Consider the following 14,510-nt stretch of genomic DNA (forward strand, 5'->3'; position numbering starts at 1 on the left):
CATGATGACCCATTAAGAGGGAACTGGTTAGCACGAGCACAGACAAAGCTGGGTCACCAGTCTCCAAATGTCGCGGGGACAAGAAACATGGATGTCAGACTTCGGTGTCTAAAAAAAGAGCTCCTGTGGGTAGTGTCAAAAATCAGTTGCAGTTGAGGGGGGAGGGGGGGGAATAGTATGGTGGTTTATATATGTCCGAAGCTGGGCTTTAGCTTCAGAAAATATGTGTGGGCAATTCCTGTTACACTAACAAAACAAAATTGCTTTCAGGTACAACAACTATGATCGTGCTGTCATCAACACAGTGCCCTATGACTTGGTGCATCGTTGGTATTCTGCACACCGAATCCTAACCAATGAGCTGAGGAGGCCTGAGAATGAGCTGTGGGTGAAACTAAAACCAGGCAAGGTATGTGAAGAGAGCGAAAAAACATTTCTGTGTACAGTAAAAAAAGAATTTCCTGACGGATCCAATCCCTATTACTAAGCTATGTATCACTGAGGGGCATTATGTATTCCTTGATGCATTCATGGAACATTTACCAGGTAACATTCACTGTACTTACAGATTCACTGCTTAGAAATCAGAAAAATATTTGCTGACATTTGCCAACATATGTTCTCCAGTGCAGAAATGTGGTTTCTGTTACATTGGTCCTGTTTAGAAAAGGATCCTGTTTAGAAAAGTCCTTTATTGCTGCAGAAGCCTGTGCTTCTCTGACTAAGTACTATCTGTACACTAAGCTCTTGCTGACTTCTGTAGCTTCAGACACTCTGGAGCTATTAAACCACAAAGTCCACAACAGGAGCTCCGAGGTTATCCAAGTCTTTCTATCAGCAGCTCAGCTCACACTACTGCCTCCTCCCAGCAGTGATTCAGCAACCGAGTTCATCTTGCTCCCCTCCCAGTACTGATTTGGCAGCCTTGCAATCTCTAAACTAAACACAGCAAGTGTTCTAAGAGAAGGAACAGGGGGGCTTAATTGCTGAGAGAACCATTATAACCTTGCTGAGAGAACCTATATAGACTATTTTACTGCTTCTGCTGTGAATTTTTAGGATGAATTTCTCCACTGTGCCTGCAACTACCGAGATCACTAAGCGCTTGGCAGTTCAGGAGCAGGCATTGTATTGCAAGATGGGGGTCATGGGCCTGCCTAATGTCAAATACTAGAATGTTGAGAGTTGTCAGGAAACCCTAAGCAGCTCTAACAGCTGCTAGCTCCTGCTGGAGAGTTGGCAGGAAACCCTAAGCAGCTCTAACACCTGCTAGCTGCTGCTGTTGGATTTGGTATTCGTTTTTTTGCTTCAGGGCCTGTGTTAATTGGCTTCTGTGCGCATCAGAACTTCTCTCTCCATACATCTCCATCTCCAAGTCAATACAAATGCAAAAGCAGCACAGAGCTTAGAAAGAAGTCAGAGGCTGGTCAGAAGATGGTCAGATGAACTTGTCAATGAGCTCAGAATTGTCTCAAACTGCCATCGAATGCACCTGGAAGCAAGTTGCATTTGCTTACACATGCCCTTAGCCTTCTAGTGCTCTCAAGCATAAACAGGAACTTATCAAATCTGAGTTTGCTGTGATAGCGGAAGATATTTATACACAAAAATTATAAATGCATTGCCTCACAGGATACCACAAAAGCAGCCATTGCACAGGGTGCGGTGTACAAAGCAAAAAAGGTTAGTAGTAGCTTGTAGTAATTTGCATTATGTAGGTCAGTAAAGGTAATTTCTCTGTCTAAATGTTATCTTTAAAGTTGAAGATAAACAACTAGGCATATAGTTAAAGTATACACTGAGTGGCCAGATTATTATGACCACCTGACGTTTGAGTGTTATATGTTTTACCTCCTGCCGCAGATTAATAATCCAGGCATTCAGACACACTCAAATGCTTGACCTACACTGCTTTAGCAGCACATCATGGCCATGGGCATGCACCCAGCCTGCTGAATGGATAGTGAAGAGGCATCAGTACACTGATGAGGTTATTACTCTGTTCTCTCTACTGTACACTGGAGCAGAGCTCCCATTGGCTTCTAATACTGCTCCTAAGCTGCTGTGGTGACAACTGTCTCCCAGTTATGCTCCTCTGTTCTCACCCTGTTACATGCAGCCTTGGTGGAGACTATAAGCATCCATGCCTATTGCTTTGCCTGGAAATGGTAAATTACAGATTTACATTAAAATGTATGTAAACCCAAATCTATTTTTCAGAATGTTTGCCATCATCCACTGTATGCAGTTTTCATAAGCAAATTGTTGTTTGCAAAGATTGGAAAGTTTCCTTCCAGGAGATGCTGCCAGTAACCGCACTGTTGCAGACTGACAAAACTAAGCCACTTCATTGCAATTAGCAGTAACATTGTCAGCCTGCTGTGTGTGCTTCTTCAGTTGGCCATTGAGTAACCTATTTTGTCTGTTAGATGGGCAGGGGTATATCATTGTCATCCTGCAAAAAGAAGTAGTAGTGGATGGATCTCCAGGTAAGAAACTTTGCAACAGATTCACAAAAAAACAGTTTACTTAAGAAAACTGTATACAGTGAGACATGATGCCATACAAAGATTTAGAGTTTACATACACTTTAACCTCCCTGGCGGTCTGATTATATCAGTATTTTTTTTCTATTTTTCACTTTAAAATTGTCCCCCGGTTCCACCCCCCTGCAACGCCGGCGCTCGCAGGGAAGGAACCCGGAAGACGGATGCCGGGGGCTTGTAGGGACAAGGTAAGGGAACGCTACAGTGTACGCTACAGTGTAATCCCGGGTGTGGATCGGGGTTACCACTATTGGTACTGAAAATTACCCCCGAGCCACACTCGAGATTACCGCCAGGAAGGTTAAGCCAACTTCCAAACAAAACTATATCACAATTGTCTTTATATCTTTATATCTTTTGGATATTTTTATTTGCCAAAATTGGTCATTTGTCACGAGAGATAGGTTGAGCTAAAGGCAGCTTGAAATGCCCGCAGCTTCTGTTTTCTGTGTTTTCATTGCAAACACATGCTTTTTAACACTTCATAGAACTCACGTCTGCGTAGAAAATCATTATTTAATGGCTCCTGACATTGAAGGTATTGATTCAGACAGGAATGAGGAGTAGCATCTAAGTTTTATTGTGATCAAAACGGTGCTTTAACCTTTTATACATAACACCCATTAATTTGTGCTAAATAATTCACATGATTAGGATCCACCAAAAGTGATATTTTAGTTTTAGGTGTGTGGTGCTAAGTTACATTTCTTAGCACCACACACCTGTAGTTTTGGAGGACTATCATGGTGGAACTTGTATTTTTATATGTATTCCTGTTGTAACTAATTATTCCACTAAATGTTCTTGTTTCAGGTGCTGTTTGTTGATAACTGGAGGGTCTTACACGGACGGGAGTCCTTCACAGGCTACAGACAGCTTTGTGGCTGCTATCTTACTAGGGATGATGTGCTTAACATTGCTCGCTTGCTAGGCCTGAAAGGCTGAGAGCCCTAAAGAGAATGTGGGAACTTCTCAACCAATGCACAAACAAAGCCATATAACCAAATCACCAAACTTTACCTTTTTCTTGCCTCCGACTATTGGTCCATCAAGCTTGTGGAAATTGAATGCTTTTTGGCAGAACAATCAACTGGTTTCGGCAGAATGCTCACCATGCTTTAAAACATCACCAAAATAAGCATAATTTTATTGATTTATAAGCTTAATATTTTTAATTTGTGTATTATGTTATTGTTTTACAGTGTAGTATTAACAGTAAATTGCTACGTATTATCATGTTATTTTAAAAATATGTGTTACTGAATGATAAAAATCATGGGCAAGTAAAAGTTTAGGCGTTGCATATAGCATAGTAAAATAAACAAGTATATGGGAGTCCAGGAGCAAGTAGATGACACTTTGGTGCATTGTGGGAGAGAATGGAGATACTTCCTACTGTGGGAAAATTTGGATATATAGTCCAAAGGAGAAAAAAGAAGCCTTGGATGGAGTTTGTCTTTAAGCATTAAATGTAGCTCCGCAATGCAATGTTCACGTTATCTTGGCAATGTCAACATTTGAACAGTGTTACATATGTATGACAGTACACTTTTGAAGAGGGATTTCCAGTGTAAATGCACTATTGATCTCTCTGAAGTGTATTTTTCTCTACCTCTCCTTCCCTCTATTTTCTTACCAGAAGGCAGTTTAACTCAGAAATCCTGATTCCTGCATCATCCCATCATCAATGAGATTAAGTAACAGGAGCGGTACACATCACAGTTTAGGAAACACAGCACCAGAGGGTGCTGACCACAGAAGTGCTAGATCTTCTGCTGTCTAGTGGAACCTCTATTATAATAATATGGTATCTGGAGATCTTTGTTAAACTGAAGACAGTAGTGGCTCAGATGAGAGGCTACCTTGTGGCCTATCGTCGCTGTGCCATTGTTGAAGGTGACCTACTTGCACCTTTTATAACAGTGTTCATCTTCTTTTGAGGTATCAGTGGTCAAATGACTGTTGCCATGGGGCACCTGAAAGCAAAACAGTCTCTGTGAAATGAATTGCCTTTCTTATTTTAGAGGCTTATTTATTTTAAAATGTAAAAAAGTTTAGGTGTTGCTAAAGTGACTTTACAAAGTATCCTGAAAAATGGAACAAGGAATATGATACATACAAGGAAAATAAATGACACAATTAGTCATTCAAAAAACAACTCCACTTTTGCTCCTATTTTTTTCCAGCCATTATAAGTAAGCCACCTTAAAGTCATTAATAATATTTCATAGACAACTAAACTCTAGTAAAGAAAATGCTGTGTATATCAAAAATATTTACAGGGTTATTCACAAAAGGATGACGTTTGGAGAAGGCGGGAGAAGTGAACAATCTAGGACAACATAGCTGATCTGGAAGGTGAGCTAAATTGGAGAATTTTTCCAAATCAGCTATGTTGTCCTAGATTTTTCACTTCTCCTGCATATAACCCTATTAGAGGACAGGGTACTCCTTATTACTGTAATTACTTTTATTATCTAACTTCCAAAGTCCTTTTAAAATAAACTAATAATTAATATAATAAGTTGAAGCCTTTTAAGGGTTTAATTAAAGGAGAACTATGGGGTTAGTGCTTTGCCCCATAGTCCTCCTAAGGGTAACGGGAGGACACTAATTAGCGTCCATCCGTCACCCAAAGCTCAGTATACCGCGAGCTACAGCTCGCGGTATACTGGGACGCCGCAGCCAGCACGGTTCCCGACAATGCTGTCTGGATCCACCCAGCTGCGTGAGTAACAGCTGGCTCTGCCTATCTAGAGGCAGAGCCAGCTGTACCCGACCCCTCCCCCGTCCGTTCCGCCATTCAGCGCTGGAGGATCGGACAGGGGAGGGGGGGAATCACTGCAGGGAGCCGTGAGTGACAGTCACGGCTCTCTGTGCGGATAGATCGAGAAGTGAGCGAGCGACGGTATGTGTTCGCTCACATGTGTTTGCTCACTTCCTGATCTACTGAGCAGACCTGTGACAGTTTCATTGTCACAGGTCGGCTCAGATTATGAGGCTAAGTGAAAATCACTCGCCTCCTATATCTCCTTTAAGGGGGAACAGGACCCTAGTTTTGCATGACCACAGCACTTACCGCAAATTGCCATGTTGCGCACAGACAGTATGGTTGGCTTACTGAACAAACTTTATTTTCCTAATGTAGTCTACCTGGTCAGTTGATCCCCACCTAGTGGTTCACGAGCCACATATTCTCTGTTTTATGTAATAGTGGTCAACTAAACAGGTGCTCAAGATCTGTTTGAACAACTGTTGCACTGTAGCTATAATACGGTTTTCTTTAAAAGCTGAACTCCTGCCTGTCAACTAAATACACCATTGAAATGTGTATATGTTAACTGCTTTACCTGCCAAAGGATTTTATACTGTGTTCTGTCAGTCTTGTGATCCAGGCACCCCTTTCAGACAGCACTACCAGATACTGGATCTGCAGCCTAAACTGCAGTGAAGAAATCTGTCTGGCAAGATAAAAAAACACACGTACAGTACATCTCCGCAACATATACACATGTATTTTTTGTCCCTTTAGGAAATTCTGCAGGTACAGAACTACTTGCTGTTGCTGAGAGAAATCCAGTAAGTTCCTAAGTTCCTATCCTGGAATGCTGATACTGAAGTGTGGTCAGCCCTGTTCAGTTAGCCTGAACCACAGAAAACCTTCCCTTTATGTGATGAGGAGGGGGGATCTGTAGTCTAGCAGGGGGGAACTGGGCAGTCTTGACACCACTATTTGAGATTTTGGTCGAAAAGAGGAGTTTTTAAAGAGACAAAACATAGGAAATGTGCATGCATTGCAGAGATGGTCTGCATTTGTCGTCCCCCCAAATACTCCTTCTGTGCGCATAGTAGCAGTGTTAAAGCCTGTTTCCACCTTTGTAGAGGTATTTCTTTAAAACATGCCAGGAATGTACACCGAATGTACATGAAGCAGGCATATACAGTTGCTCTATATGAACACAGAAACTTACATTTTTTGTTAGCTTTCCTCTTCATATCCTCATGGACTGCCTCTGTGCTGTGCAGGCAATGTGTGTATATCATTCTATGAGCTCCCCCCGAGACAGAGTATTGTACTGTAATCTGATCCCGGTGTCAGACTGAATTTCCTGTGGAGAAAATTTTGAATCTTAAGTCTTCAGACCTAATAAAAACTTAATGAGAACATGAAGTAAGCCTGCAATATGAGTCAGGAAAATGTACACACATACACATCATCACTGCACCTCTTCATTACCACAATAAATGTTAATCACTTATAAAGGTGGAAATGGACTTTAAGTATTAGACCTTATTGGCTCAGAGTGCTGATCCACCCCTTCCCAGTCCTGCTGTGCAGGGAATTACAGGGCGCTAATACTGTTGCAGAGTCAAGCACTTATGCGGATTTTTTTCTAAAAATAAATTCTTTTTTTATGAATACATAACTAGGTTAAATTGTGCTTTAATATCTGCCTGGGGGTGCAATTTAAATTAATGCATACAGAAGTTATCTACCAGTAATTTATACTATTTCTAAAAAAAAAAGGTTTTAAATATTTTTTAAAGTATTATCTTATATACTCTGGTTCACAGCCATGTTGTATGAATGAATGTGCCTCATAAGAGAACATAGTTTTTAATACTAGCCATGTACCTGTTCTTTCTGTCTTTCTCCTTCAGTTGCCTGTTCTTTTCAATTAAATTGTACAGTTATAGTAAAATCACATTAGCCGCATTAATCTTGGATAAAATATATTTGATCTTGTCTAGCTTGTCTTTTCTCACCAGCATACAAGGTTTTATCACCAGTTAATCCCATGCTTTTTTACCTGTATACAGCCATATATTTTAGAAATGGGTTTTAAATAAAAATCCACTGAAGTAAAACTAAAGGCTCCTCTATGACCAAATCCAGTTATTATATGATGCACAATCCTCATAAATTAAACCAAAAATTAATTTACCTTCCATGACAGAAGCAAGTCCTCCTTTATTTGTGTCTGACACGTTTCCACTCCCAGACACTGCAGCTCACAGTTGGAGGGCTTCAGCAGCAGAAGCACTGCTGTCAATATAGAAAGCAGTGGGCAGGACTTAGGCATGGCCAGGCGTGTGAATCAGCAGTGACAATGCTGATCAACCCGCCCCCTACAACATTTTATTACACTGTAGTGAAAGCAGGAACAGTCTACATAAGAGTGACAACTCTGCTCTGATTCAGGAGCAGGGCAGCATCGTTGCCACATCACAGGAATCAGCATTAGAAAGACTTTACTGGCAGTATTACCGGGTATATTTGGGACTTTGCAGGGGAGTTAGGAGAAAACTATAAGTGCAGATGCATGTATAATAAAGTGCTGTAGCACTAATTTTTTAATGGTAGGCCACAGTTCTACGTTAAAGGAGAACTATGGGATGAGTGATTTCCACTCACCTCATAGTTCTAAGCCGACCTGTGACAATGAGACTGTCACAGGTCGGCTCAGTAGATCGGGAGGTGAGGGAACACATACCGGGTTCGCTCACCTCTCGATCCTGTCACGGCTCTCTGCCGTGACAGGGGGAGGGGCTGGATTCCCCTCTCCCCGCTCCGATCTGCCAGCGCTGACTGGCGGAACGGACGGGGGAGGGGGCGGGTACAGCTGGCTCTGCCTCTAGATAGGCAGAGCCAGCTGTCACTCACGCAGCTGGGCGGATCCCGTCATCTACGTCGGGATCCGCTCCAGGTGCGGCGTCTCAGTATACCGCGAGCTGTAGCTCGCGGTATACTGAGCTTAGGGTAACGGGAGGACGCTAGTTTGTGTCCTCCCGTTACCCTAAGGAGAACTATGGGGAAAAACACTGACCCCATAGTTCTCCTTTAAAGGACTGCTTTTCATTGTTACGGTAGCTATTGCTTGACCACTCTTTTGTCTTTATGTTTGTAGACATCAGGACCATTTAAATAAAGGTGTTTGTCCCTTGACCAACAAGATGAGGGCCCATTAAAAGACTTTTAGTCTTCTAGGACAACAGACAATCCTTCTTTTACAGCAAATGTCTCACATGACTGAAAGCTACTTACAATTCCCCTTTCCCACTGCATATTTTTCAGTTCTCATCTACGACCGTAGTCTCCATGAAATGCCCATTATTTCTGTGTACGGGGTTCATGTGTAGACTCCTCCTGAGTGGCTGTTTTGTGATGGGCAGGGGTCTACCTATCCATGTGCAAATACTGACTCAATAGTCAGAATTTCAATAGGATTTTGGTGCACTGATTAGGAATACTAAAGAAAAACTGAAAATCCCTGCAATGCAGATGGGCTAGGATTGGATTACTTCTCTGGTGCAGTGAGGTGGCAAGTGTAATTTACAGTATAATTTTTAATTTATATGACAAATATACTCTTTCATGTTTGGTAACTACAAATGATGGAGCCCTATAGCAAATTCATTGCTGGTCCTCTTGCAAGACATGTATGGGAACGCAAAACCAATTTGCTTGTTGACACGTAACCTGTCAAGCCAATAAAAATTTACCAGTAACTGTATTGTGAGCTTCTACCTGATCTGAAATATTTTGTATGGGTTGCTTAGGTGGGCCCTCACACTGCAGAGCAATTTTGTTGATCTGACAGATAGAACAAAATGTAACTGTATGTGGACAGCTTGCCACCAAAACCTAATACTGTATCTGCTTTTATATTATTCTGATATAGTTCTTGGATTGTACATATATTCCTATCTAAAAAAACAACTTGCCAAATAGTATTGCTGCCTGGATCAATCATTGTTATATCACAGAGAGTACTGCCTGAACTGATGGTCTCAAACGCGCTCACATCGCCTGCTATGGCTGTAGTTACTAACTACAAAGGTTTACAATATACAGCGTTATTTAATATAGAGTTTTTATAAGTTTACCTGTTACATTATTTTAGTTTGGAATGGAGTAGGTAATGGTTAAAAACCAACAGTAATGAAAAATGCAGCGCTTGAAATGCTAATAATATCCTCTGCTTTAAAATGTAAACATGAGTCCTCATCATATGCAATCTATGAAGACAACCAGGGCGCTCAACAGATCCACTGACCCCACAGATCAACAGGTCAGGTTTCACTTAATGATGTTTATCCTTGCCTGTTTCTCCCATTGACAATGGTGAATACACTCCCAACAGTAGCTGCCAGTTGTCTACAAAGCCCTGTATCCACTACAGATAAGGGCAATTGATTTATGATGGCCTGCTCCTTCCACACTTTGGGTTAGTAACTTCCTCCCAGCAGTTTGTCACATTCAAGCTGGGTGCATGAAATTACTCCACTACGTTGGGTGCATGAAATTACTCCACTACGTAGCTCCATCGGCCGAATTAAGCCAGCATCCGGCTGACACACAATGTGCATTCAAAACTCCAGTCATCTAAGAAACATGTAAGAGAAGGCAAAGAGGGCACTCAATAGTGCAAGGGATCTCTCAAAAAATTATTTAAAAGATTTAAAAAAAAATAAAACATTTGTTCTTTGGGATAAAAGATGACGTTATTTGGACACATACATGCTGGGTGGATATTAGAGCAAACAGTTGGGGCTGAGTATGTGCATTGTTTTTTTTATTGAAATATTCATGGTTTCGGACTAGAATGTTTTATTTTTCAACCTGCTTCCTAGTAGTCCCCTCTTTTTTAACTACCCCCACAATTGATTCTAGGCAACACAGGCTGCCTAATGGTACTTTTTACTTAAATTGTGTCTCTTTGGGGTGTGCGAGTGGAAACTGGAAGTTATTCAAATACTGAGTTTCTGAAAGTCAGCATTTTCATAGGCAAAGCTACCACCACAACCCTCCAGTGTGAAAGTGCCTGGGAACTGGTCACTCAGGCACCAAATACAATCAGAGGGGGGGAAGGAGCAATATGTCTCACTCCTTGTTGTGAAAGATAAGCTGGTGTCCTCAAAGAGAATGTTTGGCTAGAGAATCATTTAAAAACGCTGAAATTCATTTTTATTATGAGGTGGTGTTGAGTAAATAGATACCAGATGTGTAGTGGCGACTCTAGGAACAATATATAGGGGGGGGGGCGGGGCACATAAGATACCACAGTTAAATAATTTTCACCATTTAATCATACCACTGAAAAAAACCTAAATATGTATACAGAATATAAATAAGATTACAGAATACGAGAGTAATGCGGTATGCAATAATACCTTTTTATTGTAATAACCTAATACTTAAAAGAAAAGCTTTGAAGAGTTTTCCTTTCTTCCTCAGGTATTGCTTTGGATCTGAGAAAGAGAGGAAAAGTCTCAAAAGCTTTTCTTTATAGTTTAAAATAGGGATGCACCAATACTAGTATCAATAACAATACCGAGTATTTGGGCAAGTACGGGTACTCGCCCAAAAATGCTCTGATACCTCTCCCAATACTGGAACTTCTAGTCAGAGGGAGATTTCCTCTGACCGGCAGTGCCGCGAGGAAACATGGAGCCGGGAAGCTGACTCCATGCTATTTCGATGCTGATTGGCCGGGAAGCCGGCATTCCAGCCAATTAGTGTTGAGCCGGGTAAACAAATCTGATAATATGGCGACACGACCCCCACCCTGCAGGCACCTCATTCCCCTCACATAGATCCTTAGCAGCATTCATTACCGCACCAGTCCCTCGGCCAGCTGGGCAGACACCGCTTTCCAAGCTCTGCCCACGTCTCCTGTGTGCACAGCGCCCATGTGATCGGCCTGCTACGGCGCATGCACAGGATTTGTGAGAGCGCTGGGCATGCGCAGTAGAAGGCTGAGGGCCAATTACATGGGCACTGTACACGCAGGAGAGGTGGGCAGATCCGGGAGAGCTGTGTCTGCCCAGCTGGCAGAGGGACAGGTACATTAATGAATGCTGCTAAGGGTCTATATGAGGGTGGGGGTCGTGTCACCATATTGTCAGATGTTTGGCCGGCCTTGATGCCTTCCCGGCCAATCAGCATCCAGCCAGCCGAACAGAATGGAGTCGGCTTTCCGAGCAATCAAGAAGCATGCGCAGTAGAAGGCTGAGGGCCAATTACATGGGCGCTGTACACACAGAGACGTGGGCAGATCCGGGAGAGCTGTGTCTGCCCAGCTGGCAGAGGGACTGGTACATTAATGAATGCTGCTAAGGATCTATATGAGGGTGGGGTCGTGTCACCATATTGTCAGAATTTTGGCCGGCCTTGATGCCTTCCCAACCAATCAGCATCCAGGCAGCCAAACAGAATGGAGTCGGCTTCCCGGGCAATCAAGAAGCCGGACGGTGGGTAATAACACGCCGCCTGGCTTCCTGATTGCCCGGGAACCGGCTCTATGCTACCGGAAGTACCAGTATCAATACATCCCTAGTTTAAATCAATTTCAGCAAACACCCGGGCTGTGTAAATAATCCCCTATGTTATACAGCAATGCAGAATACCATCAGCCATAGAGGACTACAAATCCAAGCAATACATTATACAGCAATGTGGAATAATAGTATATGAATTTGCTACTTACTCTGAGCTGCTGCTCTGCTCCGGGGTTCTGGTCTGATGTCTTGGGCAGAGGGTGTCCGGAGGGGTGGGGGGTCTTAGTAAGGGGAGATGTGCAGGTGGCAGAAGCACTGTAAGCAGGCACCGCATGGCTCCCCAGAAGACTGTCGTAAGTTTCCCAGCATGCGCCGAACCTAAAATGTCCGAGTCAATTTGAAAAATGTAAGTGCCAGTATGACAGGTCAGTGCGAAGGTCAATAATGTAACACAGAGGTCAGTAGTGTAACGCAGTGCAGAGGTCAGTAATGTGACGCAGTGCGGAGGTCAGTAATGTGACGCAGTGCGGAGGTCAGTAATGTGACGCAGTGCGGAGGTCAGTAATGTGAGGAATGGGGGAGTCCATGATGTAAGATAGAACAAGGACTTACAGTGGTGATGTGCTCTGTCCTTATGCCCTCTTCTTCCTCTCTGGATGGTGGGGGGAACATTGATGTCTCCTCCATGTGAAGCCCTCAGCAGCCTTGTTGTGCCTTCTCTGCAGGTCCCTTCCCGCTCTGCTGAAGATACCCAGGCAGTCAATGACGGTGCTGCACTCTCCCTCCCAGCCAATAGCAGCGAAGGTGGGCAGAGGAACATACAGGCTGCCGAGGAGCCTGTACAGCGATTCTTCTCCTCGTCCTGTGCAGCGGCAGAGCTGACAGGAGATCATGGCTGCAACAGCGGCGGCCGCTTTTCAGGGGAATCAGCGGGGGGGCACACTTCTACTAACTACTTATATTCAAACTAGTAGTTCTGTTCTGACAAGTGACATTTCCTGACAGAGGATTATGTTGTCACTGCTGACATTTAGTGACAGGTGTCAGGTTATGGCTGGTGAAAGTTAGTGACAGCACTTCCTAATAGTGTTATATTGGCTATGGTCTTGTAAAGGCTATGACATTATTTGGTATTGCAAAACTATCCACATATGAACTGTCTTTGTCGATTAAGCCATTTTGAGTTTTCTTTCTTCGGTTTTTGCAATTATTCCTTTTTGGGGAAGGAATTTTTTTTTCCTGTGTATTGTATGTAACACAGAGGTCAGTAGTGTAACGCAGTGCGGAGGTCAGTAATGTGACGCAGTGCGGAGGTCAGTAATGTGATGCAGTGCGGAGGTCAGTAATGTGACGCAGTGCGGAGGTCAGTAATGTGACGCAGTGCGGAGGTCATTAATGTGACGCATTGCGGAGATCAGTAAAGTGAGGCAGTGCGGAGGTCAGTAATGTGACGCAGTGCGGAGGTCAGTAATGTGATGCAGTGCGGAGGTCAGTAATGAGACGCAGTGCGGAGGTCAGTAATGTGATGCAGTGCGGAGGTCAGTAATGTGACGCAGTGCGGAGGTCAGTAATTGACGCAGTGTGGAGGTCAGTGGTGTAAGATAGAACAAGGACTTACAGTGGTGATGTGCTCTGTCCTTATGCCCTCTTCTTCCTCTCTGGATGGTGGGGGGAACATTGATGTCTCCTCCATGTGAAGCCCTCAGCAGCCTTGTTGTGCCTTCTCTGCAGGTCCCTTCCCGCTCTGCTGAAGATACCCAGGCAGTCAATGACGGTGCTGCACTCTCCCTCCCAGCCAATAGCAGCGAAGGTGGGCAGAGGAACATACAGGCTGCCGAGGAGCCTGTACAGCGATTCTTCTCCTCGTCCTGTGCAGCGGCAGAGCTGACAGGAGATCATGGCTGCAACAGCGGCGGCCGCTTTTCAGGGGAATCAGCGGGGGGGCACACTTCTACTAACTACTTATATTCAAACTAGTAGTTCTGTTCTGACAAGTGACATTTCCTGACAGAGGATTATGTTGTCACTGCTGACATTTAGTGACAGGTGTCAGGTTATGGCTGGTGAAAGTTAGTGACAGCACTTCCTAATAGTGTTATATTGGCTATGGTCTTGTAAAGGCTATGACATTATTTGGTATTGCAAAACTATCCACATATGAACTGTCTTTGTCGATTAAGCCATTTTGAGTTTTCTTTCTTCGGTTTTTGCAATTATTCCTTTTTGGGGAAGGAATTTTTTTTTCCTGTGTATTGTTTATGATGGATCATAACTGTGTGGGGCAGAGTGTGTTCCTTTTTTTTAATGAAGCGGTCCTATTTAATATATACTTTAACTTCTCTGACAGTTGGCAGTTATACATTTCATTATGGAGTAGATATGTCACAAGTATATGAATATAATATATTGTTTTACCAACAGAAACATAAGCCAGGGCAGATTTTTTTAAGATAGTGATGTGGTAACTACAGTTCCTTCCTACTTTTAAAACATATCTAATTTATATACCGATAGCTGAAGTGCTAAGAAAATTCACTGACATCTTTGAAAGGCAGATCATAGATTGGATTGATTTCTCATTCAGCCCTGTAAAGGGGAAACAAATGAGATTGTGACAATCGATAAAAAGGCAGAGATAACTTCTGTTTGCAATTGTTATTTGTGCCCTCACTGGGAAGATGT

The 14,510-nt window shown here is 43.1% G+C and overlaps 1 protein-coding gene across 2 annotated transcripts in view; it reads left to right on the top strand.

The window, feature by feature from the left end:
• The window catches only part of TMLHE (trimethyllysine hydroxylase, epsilon), a 29,777-nt gene extending 26,283 nt beyond the window's left edge, over nucleotides 1-3,494 (top strand). For both annotated transcript variants that reach the window (XM_018568569.1, XM_018568570.1), the window contains exons 7-8: nucleotides 271-409; nucleotides 3,360-3,494. In XM_018568569.1, the coding sequence (XP_018424071.1) occupies nucleotides 271-409; nucleotides 3,360-3,491 (271 nt within the window). In that variant the 3' untranslated portion in view covers nucleotides 3,492-3,494. The remainder of the gene's footprint in view (nucleotides 1-270; nucleotides 410-3,359) is intronic.
• Nucleotides 3,495-14,510: the final 11,016 nt, after the last annotated feature.

Source organism: Nanorana parkeri, unplaced genomic scaffold (assembly GCF_000935625.1).
Source record: "Nanorana parkeri isolate BGI_ZX_2015 unplaced genomic scaffold, ASM93562v1 scaffold1211, whole genome shotgun sequence".
Classification (NCBI taxonomy): domain Eukaryota; kingdom Metazoa; phylum Chordata; class Amphibia; order Anura; family Dicroglossidae; genus Nanorana; species Nanorana parkeri.